Source organism: Petromyzon marinus, unplaced genomic scaffold, assembly GCF_048934315.1.
Source record: "Petromyzon marinus isolate PM22_M1 ecotype Great Lakes invasive population unplaced genomic scaffold, UKy_Petmar_22M1.pri1.0 PM_G_Scaffold_126, whole genome shotgun sequence".
Taxonomy (NCBI): domain Eukaryota; kingdom Metazoa; phylum Chordata; class Hyperoartia; order Petromyzontiformes; family Petromyzontidae; genus Petromyzon; species Petromyzon marinus.
In genome coordinates, this window is record NW_027422680.1 from 48949 (window position 1) to 70961 (window position 22013).

The 22013-nt window shown below is 48.1% G+C and overlaps 1 protein-coding gene across 2 annotated transcripts in view; it reads left to right on the forward strand.

Annotated features, from left to right (window-relative positions):
* LOC142909550 (ephrin type-A receptor 5-like) overlaps nt 1-4043 on the forward strand; it is a 32152-nt gene extending 28109 nt beyond the window's left edge. For both annotated transcript variants that reach the window (XM_076059770.1, XM_076059771.1), the window contains 2 exons: nt 1823-1986; nt 3456-4043. In XM_076059770.1, the coding sequence (XP_075915885.1) occupies nt 1823-1986; nt 3456-3555 (264 nt within the window). In that variant the 3' untranslated portion in view covers nt 3556-4043. The remainder of the gene's footprint in view (nt 1-1822; nt 1987-3455) is intronic.
* The last annotated feature ends 17970 nt before the right edge of the window (nt 4044-22013 follow it).

The following is a 22013-nucleotide window of genomic DNA, read 5'->3' on the forward strand; positions in this document are numbered from 1 at the left end:
AGTCTATGGGTCTCTGTGTGTAGTCTATGGGTCTCTGTGTGAGTAGTCTATGGGTCTCTGTGTGTAGTCTATGGGTCTCTGTGTGAGTAGTCTGTGGTCTCTGTGTGCGGCTGTGGGTCTCTGTGTGAGTAGTCTATGGGTCTCTGTGTGAGTAGTCTATGGGTCTCTGTGTGTGTGTCTGCGGTCTCTGTGTGAGTAGTCTGTGGTCTCTGTGTGCGGCTGTGGGTCTCTGTGTGATTAGTCTATGGGTTTCTGTGTGAGTAGTCTATGGGTCTCTGTGTGGTGAGTCTATGGGTCTCTGTGCGAGTAGTCCATGGGTCTCTATGCGAGTAGTCTGTGGGTCTCTGTGTGAGTAGTTTATGGGTCTCTGTGTGAGTAGTCTATGGGTCTCTGTGTGAGTAGTCTATGGGTCTCTGTGTGAGTAGTCTATGGGTCTCTGTGTGAGTAGTCTATGGGTCTCTGTGTGAGTAGTTTATGGGTCTCTGTGTGAGTAGTCTATGGGTCTTTGTGTGAGTACTCTATGGGTCTCTGTGTGAGTAGTCTATGGGTCTCTGTGTGAGCAGTCTATGGGTCTCTGTGTGAGTAGTCTATGGGTCTCTGTGCGAGTAGTTTATGGGTCTCTGTGAGTAGTCTATGGGTCTCTGTGAGTACTCTATGGGTCTCTGTGTGAGTAGTCTATGGGTCTCTGTGTGAGTAGTCTATGGGTCTCTGCGTGAGTACTCTATGGGTCTCTGTGTGTAGTCTCTGGGTCTCTGCGTGAGTACTCTATGGGTCTCTGTGTGTAGTCTATGGGTCTCTGTGTGAGCAGTCTATGGGTCTCTCTGTGAGTAGTCTATGGGTCTCTGTGTGAGTCGTCTATGGGTCTCTGTGTGAGTAGTCTATGGGTCTCTGTGTGAGTAGTCTATGGGTCTCTGTGTGAGTAGTACTCTATGGGTCTCTGTGTGAGTAGTACTCTATGGGTCTCTGTGTGAGTAGTACTCTATGGGTCTCTCTGTGAGTAGTCTATGGGTCTCTGTGTGAGTAGTACTCTATGGGTCTCTGTGTGAGTAGTACTCTATGGGTCTCTGTGTGAGTAGTACTCTATGGGTCTCTCTGTGAGTAGTCTATGGGTCTCTGTGTGAGTAGTACTCTATGGGTCTCTGTGTGAGTACTCTATGGGTCTCTGTGTGTAGTCTATGGGTCTCTGTACGTGTAGTCTATGGGTCTCTGTGTGAGTAGTCTATGGGTCTCTGTGTGAGTAGTCTATGGGTCTCTGTGTGAGTAGTAGTCTATAGGTCTTTGTGTGAGTAGTCTATGGGTCTCTGTGTGAGTAGTACTCTATGGGTCTCTGTGCGAGTAGTCTATGGGTCTCTGTGAGTAGTTTATGGGTCTCTGTGTGAGTAGTACTCTATGGGTCTCTGTGTGAGTAGTACTCTATGGGTCTCTGTGTGAGTAGTACTCTATGGGTCTCTGTGTGAGTAGTCTATGGGTCTCTGTGTGAGTAGTACTCTATGGGTCTCTGTCAGTAGTCTATGGGTCTCTGTGTGGGTAGTCTATGGGTCTCTGTGTGAGTACTCTATGGGTCTCTGTGTGAGTAGTCTATGGGTCTCTGTGTGAGTACTCTATGGGTCTCTGTGTGAGTAGTACTCTATGGGTCTCTGTGTGAGTAGTACTCTATGGGTCTCTGTGTGAGTACTCTATGGGTCTCTGTGTGAGTACTCTATGGGTCTCTGTGTGAGTAGTACTCTATTGGTCTCTGTGTGAGTAGTACTCTATGGGTCTCTGTGTGAGTAGTACTGTATGGGTCTCTGTGTGAGTAGTCTATGGGTCTCGTACCCCCCAGGTGATGGAGGCAGTAGAGGGCGGCTGGCGTCTGCCGTGCCCCATGGACTGCCCCATGCTTCTCCGCCGCCTCATGCTGAGCTGCTGGCAGCAGGAGAGCTCCTGGCGGCCCTCGTTCAGCCGCCTCGTTACCGCCGTCACTGACGCGCTGCACGACACGGCCAGGTGCGTTTGTGTGTGTGCGTCTGTGTGTGTGTGAGTTTGTCTGTGTGTACGTGTGTCTGTGTGTGTGTGTGGGGAGCAAGAAAACAACCCCCTACCTCTTCGTGGTGCCGGACTGCAACGCTGTCGTGGGCGGTGCCGTGGGAGGAGGGACAATTTAAATTGGCCTTTCCCTTCATGGTGTTTGTGACCACCACAGCGACCAAATGGGGGATCTGGACGGGTGCGAGGGGTTGGTAACCCCTCCACCTTCAATTAATTACGACTAAATCATGAATGAAATTTTTAATTAATAAGCTTGTGCCGGAGGACAGGCATCTATGACATCTCCTGGCCAAAACCCCATTTGGCGGAGCCGGGAGACTGAATCCTCACCATCGGAGCTCCTCCAGAAACAACAACAAAAAACCACTACGCGTGGCCACGTGGAATGTTCGAACGCTCACTGCGGAGGAGAGGCTGCCACTCCTCTGTCGGGAGCTGGACCGGAACCGCCTGGATCTCTGCGATATTCAGCAGGTCCGGTAGACCGGCTCTGGCTCCTGCCACTATGAGGGGTGGATAGTCCTCTACTCGGGGCAGGAGACTGCTAAACAACAGAGAGCGAGTGGCTCTTCTATCTAAACAAAAGAATGAAAGGGGCGTGGAAGCGTGGCGGTGAGGTGGGGGAAGCTGTAAGCCCCAGGCTACTTTGGGCTCGCCTTCCCATCAACCGGAGGCAAGGAGTGGTGGTCGTGGTTAGTTATGCCCCCACCGAAGACGAACATCCGTGGAGGGATGCAGGCAAGGCCGATGAGTCAGGTGAGCACCTGTGTGTATGTGTGTGTATGTGTGTGTGTATGTGTGTATGTATGTTTGTATATGTGTGTATGTGTGTGTATGTTTGTATGTATGTTTGTATGTGTGTGTATGTGTGTGTGTATGTGTGTGTATGTATGTGTGTGTATGTGTGTATGTATGTATGTGTGTATGTATGTATGTGTGTACGTATGTGTGTACATGTGTATGTATGTGTGTGTGTGCATGTGTGTATGTGTGAGCGATAGTGTAGCGATAGTGTATGTGTGTGTGTATATGTGTGTGTATGTGTGTGTGTATGTGTGTATGTGTGTGTGTGCGTGTGGGGAGCGGTGGTATAGTGGTCAGCACGCCGCCCTACGAACCCGGCGACACCGGATTTGATTCCCGCTCACGGCCAACACCAATGACGATTATCTGAACCGGTCCTGGGCCTCCACTAGGTCGACTCGGCCTCAAACGAGTACCCGGTGCGTTGTGTAGTAAGCATCGCTAGCACTGGGGCGACGTGATGATGATGCGCACCGCTTCCCGGTAAAACAAAAACAGGAAACGAGAGCGGGCGGCACAAACGTCGCGACCACTTTGGCCTTCTCACGGTCCCAATGAGGGTCTGCCCGGTGGTCGGTGTTCCACCCTCGTCACCTTCCACTCCCTTCTCTCCCCCTGCCCAGCTTGTCGTCTCCGGCGGCGGTGGCCTCCATTCACGGCGACGCCTTCTCACCGCCAACGCCAACGCCGATTCCACCGCCGTCTCCTCCCACTCGGTTGTAGTCGTGTTCGCTGGCGCGTCCTCCACTCGGGGTCTCAGCGTTTGCCTCTCGTGTCCCGTTGGGTTTTTCTCACGGCGCTCCCCCGTCGGTTTTAACACTTTCTATTGTTTTTCCCCCGCTCGCGACGACCTGCGTCTTCCCCGTGCTCGTTTGTTGTTCGCGTGCCTCCTCTTTGATCCCTTAACTTGTGTAATGACAGGGTGACACCTGCCGGCCTGTAGGGTTAATTGACGGTCGTGGCTGCATCACATCGTCTCTTCTGCTGGATGACGCCGTTACTGCTGCTGCTGCTGCTGCGTGCGGCCGTGATTCGACTGCTGCTGCTGCCACGTCTCCAGGCGTTTGAGTTGTGCGCTGAGTTGAGGCTCTTTATGTAATCACTACCTGGGGGCTGCTGCGTTGGTTCATCCACTAAGGGGGAGTTGGGACATCGCCCCACAAAGCAGCTCGAGATGACAAATTACTTTTCTAATAAAAAAATTAACTTTTCCCGCAAATTGTTTTGTCGTGTTTCAAAAAAAAAGTCGTATTGTCTATAAGCGCCCGCCGCCGGTAGATGAGACAGTTTTATCACTTTCATGGGAAGCCCCGCCTAGTGGCAATGTCACGGAGCGACGTCGCAATGGCAACCTGTGGCGGAACGAACGAGCGAGGAGCCAAAGTGGAATGGCAGAAGCTCACGCGGCAGGAGGTCGCAAGACAATTCGGATTGTGGTGGGGAGGTCAACTGACTGGGTGGGTGGGGGGGCGACTGGCAGAGCTGCCCACCATGCCAACTCCACCAGCAGGGAGAGCCGCCACCTCACGCCCGTGGTGCCTTTCAAATTGCGGTTGAAACTTGAACTTTTGAACTTGCGGTTGAAACTTGAACTTTTGAACTTGCGGTTGAAACTTGAACTTTTGAACTTGCGGTTGAAACTTGAACTTTTGAACTTGCGGTTGAAACTTGAACTTTTGAACTTGCGGTTGAAACTTGAACTTTTGAACTTGCGGTTGAAACTTGAACTTTTGAACTTGCGGTTGAAACTTGAACTTTTGAACTTGCGGTTGAAACTTGAACTTTTGAACTTGCGGTTGAAACTTGAACTTTTGAACTTGCGGTTGAAACTTGAACTTTTGAACTTGCGGTTGAAACTTGAACTTTTGGACTTGCGGTTGAAACTTGAACTTTTGAACTTGCGGTTGAAACTTGAACTTTTGGACTTGCGGTTGAAACTTGAAATTTGAACTTGCGGTTGAAACTTGAACTTTTGGACTTGCGGTTGAAACTTGAAATTTTGGACTTGCGGTTGAAACTTGAACTTTTGAACTTGCGGTTGAAAATACTCTTTGTTTTTTTCGGTAAAGTCACGTAGAAATAATAAATAATAATGAAATAAAATTACATGATAGCATACGACGTTTCGATTGCAAAGCAAGCAATCATCATCAGGTATAGAAGAGCTAAATTTAAGGGAGAGAGGAAACACAGAGAGATGGAGAAGCACATCAAATTGAAACAAGATTTAGTAAAATTTTGGAAACAATATAATGCAGCACAGAGGGTCGGTCAAAACACAATTAACGCATGGTCTGGCTGATTAAGTTATTTCAAAGATTGCTAAATTATAGGTTAAGAGTGATAGAGTACAGATCACAGACACATATACTGACATCCAAGCAGAGAGAGCCAGCACAGAGACACAGAGAGAGACACACACATGGGACAGAGTGAAACAATGCTTCTATTTAGCTATCAACACATACACTACATTATACACTACACTATAAACTACACAGAACATCTATATACATATCTATCAACACATACACTACATTATACACTACACTATAAACTACACACAACATCTATATACATAGCTATCAACACATACACTACACTATAAACTATACACACCATATATATACATAGCTATCAACACATACACTACACTATACACTACATAATAAACTACACTCATCTATATACATAGCTATCAACACATACACTACACTATACACTACACACACAACATCTATATACATAGCTATCAACACATACACTACACTATACACTACACACACAACATCTATACACCCACATCAACCGTCACCACCAACCCCCACATCAACCATCATCATCACCACCCACATGAACCATCACCACCACCACCCACATCAACCATCACCACCACCACCAACATCACCACCACCCACATCAACCATCACCACCACCCACATCACCACCACCCACATCAACCATCACCACCACCACCCACATCAACCATCATCACCACCACCACCCACATCAACCACACCATCACCACCACCCACATCACAATCACCCACATCAACCATCATCACCACGACCCACATCAACCATCATCATCACCACCCACATGAACCATCACCACCACCACCCACATCAACCATCACCACCACCACCAACATCACCACCACCCACATCAACCATCATCATCACCATCCACATCAACCATCACCACCACCACCCACATCACCACCACCCACATCAACCATCACCACCACCACCCACATCAACCATCATCACCACCACCACCACCACCCACATCAACCACACCATCACCACCACCCACATCACAACCACCCACATCAACCATCAACACCACGACCCACATCAACCATCATCACCACCACCCACATCACAACCACCCACATCAACCATCATCACCACCACCCACATCACCACAACCCACATCACAACCACCCACATCAACCATCATCACCACGACCCACATCAACCATCATCACCACCACCCACATCACAACCACCCACATCAACCATCATCACCACCACCCACATCACCACAACCCACATCACAACCACCCACATCAACCATCATCACCACAACCCACATCACAACCACCCACATCAACCACACCATCACCACGACCCACATCAACCATCATCACCACCACCCACATCAACCATCATCACCACCACCCACATCAACCATCATCACCACCACCCACATCAACCACCATCACCACGACCCACATCAACCATCATCACCACCACCACCCACATCACAACCACCCACATCAATCACACCATCACCACCACCCACATCAACCATCATCACCACCACCCACATCAACCATCATCACCACCACCCACATCAACCATCATCACCACCACCCACATCAACCATCATCACCACCACCCACATTAACCATCATCACCACCACCCACATCAACCATCATCACCACCACCCACATCAACCATCATCACCACCACCCACATTAACCATCATCACCACCACCCACATCAACCATCATCACCACCACCCACATCAACGACCCTCACGTGTTGCACACTGCGCATCGACTTGCCCCTCGGTCAACTGTACGCACGGCGTATTTCACTACACTACAGTGTGTGTGTGTGCGCACGTTGGAACTATACGTGTAGCGTGTACTATAGTGTAGACTCTAGTGTATACTATAGTGTATAGTGTAGGGTGTACTATAGTGTAGTGTGTACTATAGTGTCGTGTGTACTATAGTGTACTGTAGTGTGGTGTGTACTGTAGTGTAGTGTGTACTGTATACTGCAGTGTAGTGCGTACTATATACTATAGTGTAGTGTGTACTATAGTGTCGTGTGTACTATAGTGTACTGTAGTGTAGTGTGTACTGTAGTGTGTACTGTAGTGTGGTGTGTACTACAGTGTAGTGTGTACTATAGTGTAGTGTGTACTACAGTGTAGTGTGTACTATAGTGTACTGTATACTGTAGTGTAGTGTGTACTATAGTGTAGTGTGCAGTGTAGTGTACTGTATACTACAGTGTAGTGTGTACTATAGTGTAGTGTGTACTGTAGTGTGGTGTGTACTATAGTGTAGTGTGTACTATAGTATAGTCTGCTGTATACTACAGTGTAGTGTGTACTATAGTGTAGTGTGTACTATAGTGTGGTGTGTACTATAGTGTAGTGTGTACTATAGTGTAGTGTGTACTATAGTGTAGTGTACTGTATACTACAGTGTAGTGTGTACTATAGTGTAGTGTGTACTGTAGTGTGTACTATAGTGTAGTGTGTACTATAGTGTAGTGTGTACTCTAGTGTAGTGTGTACTATAGTGTAGTGTAGCTATCAACACATACACTACACTATACGCTACACTATAAACTACACACATCTATATACATAGCTATCAACACATACACTACACTATACACTACACACACAACATCTATACACCCACATCGACCATCACCACCACCACCCACATCAACCATCACCACCACCCACATGAACCATCACCACCACCACCGCCCACATCACCACCACCACATCAACCATCATCACCACCACCCACATCAACCATCATCACCACCACCACCCACATCACCACCACCCACATCATCACCACCCACATCAACCATCATCACCACCACCCACATCAACCATCATCACCACCACCCACATCAACCATCATCACCACCACTCACATCAACCATCATCACCACCACCCACATCAACCATCATCACAACCACCCACATCAACCACCATCACCACCACCCACATCAACCATCATCACCACCACCCACATCAACCATCATCACCACCACCCACATCAACCATCATCACCACCACTCACATCAACCATCATCACCACCACCCACATCAACCATCATCACAACCACCCACATCAACCACCATCACCACCACCCACATCAACCATCATCACCACCACCCACATCAACCATCATCACCACCACCCACATCAACCATCATCACCACCACCCACATCAACCATCATCACCACCACCCACATCAACCATCATCACCACCACCCACATCAACCATCATTACCACCACCACCCACATGAACCATCATCACCACCACCCACATCAACCATCATCACCACCACCCACATCAACCATCATCACCACCACCCACATCAACCATCATCACCACCACCCACATCAACCATCATCACCACCACCACCCACATCAACCATCATCACCACAACCCACATCAACCATCATCACCACCACCCACATCAACCATCATCACCACCACCCACATCAACCATCATCACCACCACCCACATGAACCATCATCACCACCACCCACATCAACGACCCTCACGTGTTGCACACTGCGCATCGACTTGCCCCTCGGCCAACTGTGCGCACGGCATATTTCACTACACTGCAGTGTGTGTGTGTGCACGTTGGAACTATACGTGTAGCGTGTACTATAGTGTAGACTCTAGTGTATACTATAGCGTATAGTGTAGGGTGTACTATAGTGTAGTGTGTATTATAGTGTCGTGTGTACTATAGTGTACTGTAGTGTGGTGTGTACTATAGTGTAGTGTGTACTGTATACTACAGTGTAGTGTGTACTATATACTATAGTGTAGTGTGTACTATAGTGTAGTGTGTACTGTATACTATAGTGTAGTGTGTACTGTATACTATAGTGTGTACTATAGTGTAGTGTGTACTGTAGTGTGGTGTGTACTGTATACTATAGTGTAGTGTGTACTGTATACTATAGTGTGTACTGTAGTGTAGTATGTACTATAGTATGTACTGCAGTGTATAGTGTAGTGTAATAACGCGGGTTTGTGACGGTGTAAGGGGCACTGACGGCAGGGGGCAGTGCACACGTTGGCGTGAGGAGATCAGGTGGGGAGCCCAGGACAGGGGTCCATCTGGAAGCTGAGAACCCGCAAGTCGCTTTTAGAAGGGGGGGGGGGCGTGGCTATGTAGGGCGTGGCTAGGTAGGGCGTGGCTAGGTAGGGCGTGGCTAGGTAGGGCATGGTTAGGTTGGGCGTGGCTAGGTTGGGCGTGGCTAGGTAGGGCGTGACTAGGTAGGGCGTGGCTACGTAGGGCGTGGCTAGGTAGGGCGTGGCTAGGTAGGGCGTGGCTAGGTAGGGCGCGACTAGGTAGGGCGTGGCTAGGTATGGCGTGGCTGTGTAGGGCGTGGCTAGGTATGGCGTGACTAGGTAGGGCGCGGCTATGTAGGGCGCGGCTATGTAGGGCACGGCTAGTGCATGACTAGGTAGGGCGTGGCTATGTAGGGCGTGGCTAGGGCGTGACCTCGCCCCGCCCTTGCCAGGATATGAGAGGGGCCCGGGGCCGTTGCTGGCAGTGTCGCCCTTCGTCTCGACCAGTGACGTGCGGTGAGGTCAATGGCTAGGCAGGCACTGGCCAGTGTCAGAGCCAGAGTCACACACTGAGGGGGGCGTGGCCTCACTGAGAGGGGGCGTGGCCTCACTGAGGAGGCGTGTTAGACACGTCCCCCTCAGTGAGGCAGATGTGATAGCTGCCTCCCCCGATGCTTTTTCATTGCAGTTTCACGATGAGACCAGCGAGTCTAAATATCTTTATACACATACGTGAAGTAAGTTACCTGGACTATGGAAGGTGAGGACATGAAATGAAGGGGTCTACAAACATTACATTAGTGACATATTGAGACAGTAACAGGCACGCGCTTATTGCCCGCGCTCCATCCAGTTATTGAGGGGTTGCGCAATCAGAGGGGAGGCTGAGCTCGTCGCTGCCTCACCTCTCACCCCTCCCTGTATTTGCAGCGGAGCTCCGCAAATTTGGCGATTTTAACTGTAAAAAATGATCGTGGAGTCATACAGAAATGGCATAACACAGATCAGTGGGAAAAACGTAATCTTTATTTGATCAGATTTTTTTTTACTTTTAGTAACAGCTTATTTTCATTGTGGCATGACAGGTAAAGGCTCTGCCTCCCCTGCCTCCCGTGACCGCACGTCCCAGGTCTCGACCACCTTTAGGCGACGTCGCTAGCTGGCTGGCCAGGCAGCCTGCCGACTGCGCTAGCGAGGCAGTACCTCCACGCGATGGACGTGCGGCTGACTTGCAGTCAGCGCGCAGGGCGTCTGGGGTTCCCTTACGTGTAGAAATGAAGGCGGTGTCTTAAGAACCCCGTCTCGGAGTGAGTCGCTACAGTAGTGTAGTGTTTACTGTAGTGTAGTGTATAGTGTAGTGTATACTATAGTGTAGTGTATACTGTATACTATAGTATAGTGTGTACTGTAGTGTAGTGTGTACTATAGTGTAGTGTATAGTGTAGTGTATACTATAGTGTAGTGTATACTATAGTGTAGTGTGTACTGTAGTGTAGTGTGTACTATAGTGTAGTGTATAGTGTAGTGTGTACTATAGTGTAGTGTATACTATAGTGTGTACTATAGTGTAGTGTATACTATAGTGTAGTGTGTACTATATACTATAGTGTAGTGTGTACTATAGTGTAGTGTATACTATAGTGTAGTGTATAGTGTAGTGTGTACTATAGTGTAGTGTATAATATAGTGTGTACTATAGTGTAGTGTATACTATAGTGTACTGTATACTTCAGTGAAGTGTGCACTATATACTATAGTGTAGTGTGTACTATAGTGTAGTGTGTACTATATACTATAGTGTAGTGTGTACTATAGTGTAGTGTGTACTGTATACTATAGTGTATACTATAGTGTAGTGTACTGTATACTACAGTGTAGTGTGTACTATATACTATACTGTAGTGTGTACTATAGTGTAGTGTGTACTGTATACTATAGTGTAGTGTGTACTATAGTGTCGTGTGTACTATAGTGTACTGTAGTGTGGTGTGTACTGTAATGTAGTGTGTACTGTAGTGTGGTGTGCACTATAGTGTAGTGTGTACTACAGTGTAGTGTGTACTACAGTGTAGTGTGTACTATAGTGTAGTGTGTACTGTAGTGTAGTGTACTATATACTACAGTATATTGTGTACTATAGTGTAGTGTGTACTGTAGTGTGGTGTGTACTATAGTGTAGTGTGTACTATAGTGTAGTGTGTACTGTAGTGTAGTGTACTATATACTACAGTATAGTGTGTACTATAGTGTAGTGTACTATATACTACAGTGTAGTGTGTACTATAGTGTAGTGTGTACTGTAGTGTGGTTTGTACTATAGTGTAGCGTGTACTATAGTGTAGTGTGTACTATAGTGTAGTCTACTGTATACTACAGTGTAGTGTGTACTATATACTATAGTGTAGTGTGTACTGTAGTGTAGTGTGTACTGTATACTACAGTGTAGTGTGTACTATATGCTATAGTGTAGTGTGTACTATAGTGTAGTGTGTACTGCATACTATAGTGTAGTGTGTACTATGTACTATAGTGTGTACTATAGTGTAGTGTGTACTGTATACCATAGTGTATACTATAGTGTAGTGTGTTCTATAGTGTCGTGTGTACTATAGTGTACTGTAGTGTAGTGTGTACTATAGTGTAGTGTATACTATAGTGTTGTGTATAGTGTAGTGTGTACTATAGTGTAGTGTATACTATAGTGTACTGTATACTTCAGTGTAGTGTGCACTATATACTATAGTGTAGTGTGTACTATAGTGTAGTGTGTACTATATACTATAGTGTAGTGTGTACTATAGTGTAGTGTGTACTGTATACTATAGTGTATACTATAGTGTAGTGTACTGTATACTACAGTGTAGTGTGTACTATATACTATACTGTAGTGTGTACTATAGTGTAGTGTGTACTGTATACTATAGTGTGTACTATAGTGTCGTGTGTACTATAGTGTACTGTAGTGTGGTGTGTACTGTAATGTAGTGTGTACTGTAGTGTGGTGTGCACTATAGTGTAGTGTGTACTACAGTGTAGTGTGTACTATAGTGTAGTGTGTACTATAGTGTAGTGTGTACTATAGTGTAGTGTGTACTATAGTGTAGTGTGTACTATAGTGTAGTGTGTAGTGTAGTGTACTATATACTACAGCAGGGGTCGGGAACCTTTTTGACTAAGAGAGCCATGAAAGCAAAAAAATTGGAAATTTATTTCAGTGAGAGCCATATAATATATTTTAAAAGTGAATTCAACTAAATGTCAGTATAATAAGCCTCTGAATTTATTCTTTTAAATAATGTTGTTATAACACTCACCATTAATGCGACTTCTGGTGCTGCATGGATTTGCTGATGTCTTTGTAGTCGGGTTGGTACTTGGTGAGGTTAAGCTTCATGCAAGCATTGAGGCTTTCATCCGTTAAACGTGATCGTAGGTTGGACTTGATGTTTTTAAGATGTGAGAATGACTGCTCACATGCATACGTAGATCCAAACATGGTCAATACAGCAATACTCACACGCTGCAGTGTGTGGTATGTGACAGGAAGCGCGTTCCAAGTTTTGAGAATCAGCTGGTCTTCGGGTTGGAGTTTTTTCATTTCTGTCCACATGTGCTTGCTCGCCAACTCCGCTTTCTGTCGTGTGATTCTTTCCAAATCTTCATTCAGTGACTTGAACTTATTCACCCACATGTCTGAGGCCTTCAGGTCAGCCACTTCTGCTTCAAAATCTCTGACGGAGACACCAGGGATGTAATTCAGGTCGGCTGTGTTCAGTGAACACTCGTTTGGATGGGTGATGAACTTAAAAAGACGAGTGTGCTCACGAAATTCTCCAAAGCGTGCTTTGAAGGACTGTAGGAGACTGGATGTGCAGCCAGCTAGCTGGTGGAGATCAAGGTTTTGAATGGGCTCACTTGCTGTGCATGCATCTTTAAATTGGCTCAGTTTTTCAAAATGTAGTAAACGACCTGTTTCAAGATCCGTGATGAAAAGCTCCAGCTTGTTTTCAAAAGCAAATACAGCTTGTTGAAGGGATAACACTGTATTTCCAATGCCTTGCATTTTCACGTTGAGCTGGTTCAGATGTTCAGTCAGATCTACGAGATAGTAAAACTTGAGGAGCCACTCGGTGTCGGCTAGCTCAGGATGCCCGACGCCTTTAATTTCAAGGAAAGTCCGGATTTCGTTCAGGCAAGCCGCAAAACGGCTAAGCACCTTCCCTCTTGACAACCAACGCACATTGCTGTGCAAAAGCAGACCAGGATAGTTATTTACAACTTCATCCAGCAGTGTTTTAAACTGGCGATCATTTAAGGCTCGGGCAACAATAAAGTTGATCACACGAATGACCAGCGACATCACTTCGCCAAACTGCCTGTCACACATCTGAGCACAAAGTGCCTCCTGGTGTATAATGCAATGGAAACTTAGGATGGGTCTATTTTCATGTTCACGGAGAAGCGCCACAAATCCTTTGTTTTTCCCCACCATACACGGAGCACCATCAGTACACACTGAGAGAAGTTTATCCATAGGTAGACTTTTTTCTTGAGCAAACTCCATGAAAGACTTGAATAAATCCTCACCTCTTGTGGACCCTTTTAATGGCAGAACAGCAAGACTTTCTTCGCGCAGTGTGTCACCAACAGCATATCTTGCAATCACGCTGAACTGCGACAAATGGCTCACGTCTGTTGACTCATCCAAAGCCAGAGAAAAGAACGGCGCTGCATTTATGTCCTTCACTTGCGTTTCCTCCACTTTGTTTGCCATCACGATGGTACGATCATGAACAGTTCTTGCCGACAGAGGCATGTCTTGTATCCGTTTGATTATCTTGTCTTTGTTCGGAAGATCATCAAAAAGTTCATTGGCTACATCCAGCATGAACGTTTTAGCATACTCGCCATCTGTGAATGGTTTTCCGTTCCTCACTATTGCTAAAGAACCAGCAAAGCTAGCCGAATTATAGTCACCTTGCCGGGTCCATACGCGGAGTTGCTGCTGGCTAGCTTGCACCCTGCTCAGAAGCTCTTGGCACGCTTTCTTTCTGCTGTCTCCCGCAGGGTATTTTGATGCAAAGGTAGCGTGGCGCGTGTCGAAGTGCCGCTTTACATTCGACCGTTTCAACGATGTAATTTTGTCATTGCAAATTAGACACACCGCAGAACCCGCTCTCTCCACAAAGGCGAATTCTTCGGTCCATTCATCCTGAAATGTACGATACTCGTCGTCTTTTTTTCTTTTCGCCATCTTCTTCGTCGAAGGGTTAGCTTTGAGCTAATGACCGAGCAGACGCAGTCTCAGACTGATTCAAAAGGGGGCGTTTACCTGTTTTACCCAGCAACGGCAAACGTAGGCCAGTATCATCCAATTAAAATAATGGACAATTGCTCCTGCAGCCCTGAACAGGACATGCGCAGTGAAAAATCGATGGATGGATTAAAACAAGTGAGAATATTTTGTTTTATCTGCGAGCCATATGCAATCATCAAAAGAGCCACATCTGGCTCGCGAGCCATAGGTTCCCGACCCCTGTACTACAGTGTAGTGTGTACTATAGTGTAGTGTGTACTGTAGTGTGGTGTGTACTATAGTGTAGTGTGTAATGTAGTGTGTACTATAGTGTAGTTTGTACTATAGTGTAGCGTGTACTGTAGTGTGGTGTGTACTATAGTGTAGTGTGTAAACATTAAAAAGTCTATTTAATTAAGTAGAACGTGTTGTCTATTTAAAGTTGCGCAATTTGATGTGACGTCACATTTCTCAAACCCCCCACCCCCCCCCCCCTTGTCACATATCGTCACAAATGTCTGACCCCCCCCCCCTAGGTGCGTGACGTCATTTACGGACGGCCCCTAACTGTCAACAGCCTCCACACGGAACAGGCAGTGACGTCACGCGTAACAGACCCAACATAGTGACGTCACGCGTAACAGACCTAACATAGCAGTGACGTCATGTGTGTACAGACACAACACAGCAGTGACGTCACGCGTGTACTGGACCCGACACGGCAGTGACGTCATACATCGCTATGCATATATAAGGTGTAATACAGTTTAGTGACGACGCCTAGCTCGCTGCTTTCTCGGCACTTGACGTTGATGGCACACCCGCCTTAGCGCAGTGTCAGTGGATTCACTCGAGGAGGAGGGTGCAGCCCCTCGTGCTACTGCTGGTCCGTCGTGCTCCCCACCCGCCCCTGGTCCATCATGGCCCATGCACCTCCTACATACATCGTGCTCAATTCTACGCTAATTCCTTTGTCAAAGCGTTTTGCTTCCTCCCACACAGCTTAAAGGACGCGTCCTGGGCTTGGCTGTTTTCACTCCAACGCTGTCCTCGTGACAGCACGGTCCCCTTCACCTGATGAAGGCCACTTGTGTTGTGGCCGAAACGTCGTGATTTTTTGTTATTTTATTTTTTGTTGTCTTTTACGTGATTTTACCGAATAGAACCAAAGAGTATGGAGGGTGGAGCTCTGTAGACCCCCTCTAAAGGGGATTCCCAAACTGCCGCTTCCACGTTGGTCAGATGTCTTGGAAGCGGTGGCAGTACCACGCGGTTTACTCCACCACACGCGATCTCTTGATTCATTCACTGTGGTGATGGACCCGTGGATACTGCTCTAGACGAGACTGTCTGGAGGACAGCGCTGGAGTGAAAAAGCCACGCTCAGATCGCGACCTTTAAGCTGTGTGAGAAGAAACAAAGCGCCTTAGAGTCGCGGCATCTGAGCGTGGCTTTGTTCACTCCAGCGCTGTCCTCCAGACAGTCTCGTCCCTTCACCTGATGAAGGCCGTTTGTGTTGTGGCCGAAACGTCGTGAGAATTTTATTGTGTTATTTTATTTTATCAATTTATTATTTTATTCTCATTCTACGTGGTGGTGACTTTACCGAAAGAACCAAAGAAGATGAATCCTTGCAGTCACGAAAGCTTTAAATCGAAAAATAAAATGTTTCGCTCCGGATGAACGGCCGCAAAGTATTATCTGCGTTTTGATTTAGCGTGCCGATCTTAAAGGTGCATTGAGAAATGTGATACTCTGACCGATGCTCCTGTTGTTTGTGGAGTAACTCATGTAGCCAGCTATGGCTCTAGGATTTGGTGTTACATGTTGTTTATGTAGTTTATTGTTAAAAATTCGGGCACAGTCCCTATGGTCACTGTTACGTTGCATTTATGGTTTTATTTTGGTGATTTCGAAAAGTTTTTTGGTTTGACTATGTTTTTGTTTATTGTAGTACGGAGTTAGACTGATGGCCTCAATCTAAGTTGTCTTTTCTAGATTTAAAGCTTTCGTGACTGCTAGGATCCATACTCTTTGGTTTTATTGGGTAAAGTCACGTAGGTGAAAATAAAATAACAAAAAAAATAACAATTAATTGTCTTGTGGTTGTTGTTGTTGTTGTTTGACTTGCATCCCACTGGGATTATAGCACACAGCGTTGGTGTACGGTGCTTTTTCCAGGAATGTTTTTGCTGTTTTTTTTTCCTATGGATTTTCTGTTTTTACACAGTCAACACAAAGTCACTTTAAGATGTTTTTCTTGTTCGTGTTTTTGTTTTTTGTGTTTGTTGTGGTTGCACCCGATTCAAGAGCCGAATGGCTCACAGGGCTATACCAAAATAAACTGAACTGATTGCAATTCCAGAATTCCACCAAGGATCTCAATCTGCGACGGTGCAGAGTTAACAGTGACAAGGGGATTGGTAAAACAGACCTTGAACGCCATGTCAGACAGCACCTTGCTGAGGCCGTGAAGGCTAGCAGGCACGTGTCTGTGTCTTCTTAGGGCTGTAGCCCAGGCAATGGACGTACTGCAGTCTCCAGAATCAGATCAAAATGCAGTCTGCCGTGTGTTAACATTCACGACAGCTGCGTTTCATTAGGGATTTTGCTTTCATTTTTAATATTGCTGCTTCGGCCAATCAGCGCCCGGGGATTTCGACCCTCCCCCCACCCCCGGGAGGGGGAGTGTCTTAGAGTGGATAGGGGAGTGGCTTAGAGTGGAGGGGGGAGTGGTGTAGAGCACGTGGGCAAGTGACCCCCCCGGGGGGGAGTGGCTTAGAGTGGAGGGGGGAGTGGCTTATAGTGGAGGGGGGAGTGGCTTAGAGTGGAGGGGGGAGTGGCTTAGAGTGGAGGGGGAGAGGCTTAGAGTGGAGGGGGGAGTGGCCGTAGAGCACGTGGCAAGTGGCTCTGAGCAAGATGGCCCAGCTGTTGACACCACCAGGAAGGGGACCCACAATGACAACTCCCGCCCGGCCGCCTTTGTCTCTCTCGGCGCCACACGCAGGTACCGGGCTGCTGCTGCTTGTTACTCGCCCCGCGAGGTGTAGCTCACGTTAAGGGCTGCTAGAGGCATTTCTGTAGAGTCCACGATGGGCCAGGCGGTGGTGTTGGTTAGGGGGGCGGGGGGGTAAAGTGTGGGGGTGGGAAGCTCTCGGCCGAACGTCCAACTGTAGGTGCCAGGCTAGGTGCACGTACTGTCCACCAGCACGTACTAGTAATCGATGCTCGATTCCTATTAAACATAAATCGATTCTTCCACCGTTCAACAAAGGGGGGCGGTGGAACCGATTATATGAAACTATCATCGATTCCACGAATCGATTATCCATTGTTTTGTTTGGGGAGCGGTGGGTGTAGTGGTGAGCGCTGCGTTGCGCTACGAACCTGGCGACTTGGCTTGGGCAAGGTGAGGTAATTTACCTTTGTCACTGGGTAAAAGTGTAAAGGTGAAGTATTATCACCCGGTAAATACGGTGCCTTGTTTACCGCCACAAAGCTCCGTGGCCCTGTCCGTGGCCTACATTTAATAAGTAATATTTAAAAAAATGTTTTATTAAAAACACGCTTTAATGAAATGTGCGAGTAGTAATGTCAGAACTACCTATGAGATCTTCACTCAAAACTGCTCTAGAGGAGTTGTACACCTCTAGCTGCCACTGCTATTCAGTGGCCTAACATATGGCTCTAGATTTTGGTGTCATAATTTATTTACGTAGTTTATTGTAAAAAAATTCGGTCACAGTCCCTATGATCACTGTTACATTGCATTTATGGCTTTATTTTGGTGATTTCGAAAAGTTTTTTTTTGTTTTGGCCATGTTTTTGTTTATTGTAGTACGGAGTTAGACTGATGGCCTTAATCTTAGTTGTCTTGTGGTTGTTGTTGTTGTTGTTTGACTTGCATCCCACTGGGATTTTTTGCACACAGCGTTGGTGTTCGGTGCAATTTCAGGAATATTTTTGATGCTTTTTTTTCCCTGGATTTTCTGTTTGCACAGTCACACAAAGTCACTTTAAGATGTTTTCTTGTTCATGTTTTTTTGTGTTTGTTGCGGTTGCACCCGATTCAAGAGCCGAATGGCTCACAGGGCTATACCAAACTAAATGAAACTATGAACTAACTATGAGAACTCCACCACGACTCCGGGCAGTGGGCCCGAGCTCGCCACGACGTAAGGGGCCGTGGGCAATTAGACGCAAGCCGAAACATAACATGTACAAAATAATGTTTAAGATATATTTTTATTTTATTTTTAATGATAGAATATGGTATTGTCATCAGTATGACATAAGTATACCGAGCTTGCAGTCGATACCACATTGGGAAGTGGGTTAAAATTGAGTTACAAGATTTGAAGATACAACGACAGACAGAGTGAGTTAAAAGAAAGCATGTACAATTGGAATCATTGAGAGTATTCTTTGGTTTTTCCGGTAAAGTCACGTAGAAATAATAAAATAAGATAATAGTGTATGACGTTTCGATTGCAACACAAGCAATCATCATCAGGTACAGAAGAGCTAAATTTACGAGAGCGAGGAGACACGTAACCGCAGATATATGTACAGACACAGATACAACAGGGGATACAGCGAGAGAGAAACGTGGGAGCACACTAAATATAATTCCTGCAGTCACGAAAGCTCCAAACTCAAGTATCATTGAGAGTATTCTATATGAATAAAGCACTCTACCTAGCATGTACCTGCATGTGTAGTAGTACCCCAGTAATTAGTACCCTGTAATGGGGTCATTTGTATGGGGTAAGCGTAAAAGGTCGGATAAAGGTAGGCTCGTTGTTTTTAACCTTTAACCTTACCTGCTGAAGGGTAAAAGGTAGGTAGAGTGATTGTATTGTGGTAAGGTAAAAGGTAGGGAAAAGGTAGGCTCGTTGTTTTTAACCTTTTTCCTTACCTGCTGAAGGGTAAAAGGTAGATAGAGTGATTGTATTGTGGTAAGGTAAAAGGTAGGAAAAAAGTAGGCTCGTTTTTTTACCTTTTACGTCACGACAACTTAAAATGTAGCAATGTGAGAGATCCTCGCCACGCGGTTGGCTAGGAGATGTTAACTCCCTCGCCTGGTCTACAGAGGTCCGTGGGTTCGATCCCGACCCTGGCGACACCTTCTGCTGCTGCTACTGAATGTTTGAAGTCTGTATCTCTCTGTCTCGCTCCCAGGTGCCCCTCGGACCACGAGGATGGAGGAGGAGATGAGGAGGGCCGGAGGTGGCGACCATCAGAGAGGAAGGGGAGGAGGAGGAGGTGGTGGAGGTGGTGGAGGTGGTGGAGGAGGTGGTGGAGGTGGTGAAGAAGCTTGGGCGAGGATGTGGGCTGGTTGGGGAGGGTGGCATGGACTTACCAGAGAGGGGGCCTGGTGGCACTATGATGGCAGTGGTGGTGGTGGCTATGGTGGTAGCTATGGTGGTGGAGGTGGTGGTGGAGGTGGCTATAGTGGAGGTGTCTATGGTGGTGGTGGAGGTGGTGGTGGTGCCACGATCTGTGACGTGCTACAGAGACCCCAGCAGGTGCAGAGGGGATACGTGGAAGGAGGTGAATGATCTGGAGGAGGTGAAGGAGGAGGTGAAGGATCTGGAGGAGGTGAAGAAGCTTGGGCGTGGATGTGGGCTGGTTGGGGAGGGTGGTGTGCACTTGCCAGAGAGGGGGCCTGGTGGCGCTATGATGGCAGTGGTGGTGGTTGCTATAGCGGAGGTGTCTATGGTGGTGGCTATGGTGGTAGCTATAGCGGAGGTGTCTATGGTGGTGTCTATGGTGGTGGCTATGGTGGTAGCTATAGCGGAGGTGTCTCTGGTGGTGGCTATAGCGGAGGTGGCTATGGTGGTGGCTATGGTGGTAGCTATAGCGGAGGTGTCTCTGGTGGTGTCTATGGTGGTAGCTATAGCGGAGGTGTCTCTGGTGGTGGCTATGGTGGTAGCTATAGCGGAGGTGTCTCTGGTGGTGGCTATTTGGTGTCTATGGTGGTGCCACGATCGGTGACGTGCTACAGAGACACCAGCAGGTGCAGGGGGGAGACGTGGGAGGAGGTGAAGGATCTGGAGGAGGTGAAGCAGCTGGAGGAGGAGGTGAAGGAGAAGGTGAAGGAGCTGGAGAAGATGAAGGAGGAGGTGAAGAAGGAGCTGGAAGAGGAGGAGGAGGAGGAGGTGAAGGAGCTGGAGGAGATGAAGGAGGAGGTGAAGGAGGAGATGAAGGAGGAGGTGAAGGAGGAGGTGGAGGAGGAGGGGGTGGAGGAGGTGGATGAGCTGGAGGAGGTGAAGCAGCTGGAGGAGGAGGAGGTGAAGGAGCTGGAGGAGATGAAGGAGGAGGTGAAGGAGGAGATGAAGGAGGAGGTGAAGGAGGAGGTGGAGGAGGAGGGGGTGGAAGAGGTGGAGGAGCTGGAGGAGGTAAAGCAGCTGGAGGAGGAGGAGGTGAAGGAGCTGGAGAAGATGAAGGAGGAGGTGAAGAAGCTGGAAGAGGAGGAGGAGGAGGTGAAGGAGCTGGAGGAGATGAAGGAGGAGGTGAAGGAGGAGATGAAGGAGGAGGTGAAAGAGGAGGTGGAGGAGCTGGAGGAGGTGGGGGGGTTGGGGGCCACCACCACCGTGTGAGGACAAGAAGGAGAGCGCCAACAGCAGAAGCAGGTGGTGAGTGTGGTGGTGGTGAGTGTGGTGGTGGTGAGTGTGGTGGTGGTGAGTGTGGTGGTGAGTGTGGTGGTGAGTGTGGTGGTGACTTACCTGATGTTCATCTTCTCTCTCTGCCCCCTCTGTCCCCACTCCCTTCCCAGCTGACTCACCGCCCGGTGAGGAGTCAACGCGGCCTGACTCAACCTGGGGTCAATCTCCCCCCCTGGGGGAGTCGCTCCCAGGCGGTGTATCGCCAGGCTCCTGTCAGTCACCCCCAGCTTGTGAGCCGCCCACAGCTGGCTCAGCAGCTGAGTCACCCCTGGATGATGAACCCCCAGATCCAGTACCACTGGGTGATCCACCCCCCACAGCTGACTCACCCCCCCCCAGCTGACTCACCCCCCACAGCTGACTCACCCCCCACAGCTGACTCACGCCCCCCAGCTGACTCAACCACGCCAGGTGATTTACCTACAGCTGACTCACCCCCCAGCTGACTCAACCCCCAGGTGACTCACCCCCCCCAGCTGACTCACCCCCACAGCTGACTCAACCACGCCAGGTGATTTACCTACAGGTGACTCACCTCCCCCCAGCTGACTCACCCCCCCAGCTGACTCACCCCCCTCAGCTGACTCACCCCCCCAGCTGACTCACCTCCCACAGCTGACTCACCCCCCACAGCTGACTCACCCCCCACAGCTGACTCACCCCCCTCCCAGGTGACTCACCCCCCCAGCTGACTCACCCCCCACAGCTGACTCACCCCCACAGCTGACTCAACCACGCCAGGTGATTTACCTACAGCTGACTCACCCCCCCAGCTGACTTACCCCCACAGCTGACTCACCCCCACAGCTGACTCACGCCCCCCAGCTGACTCACCCCCCACAGCTGAC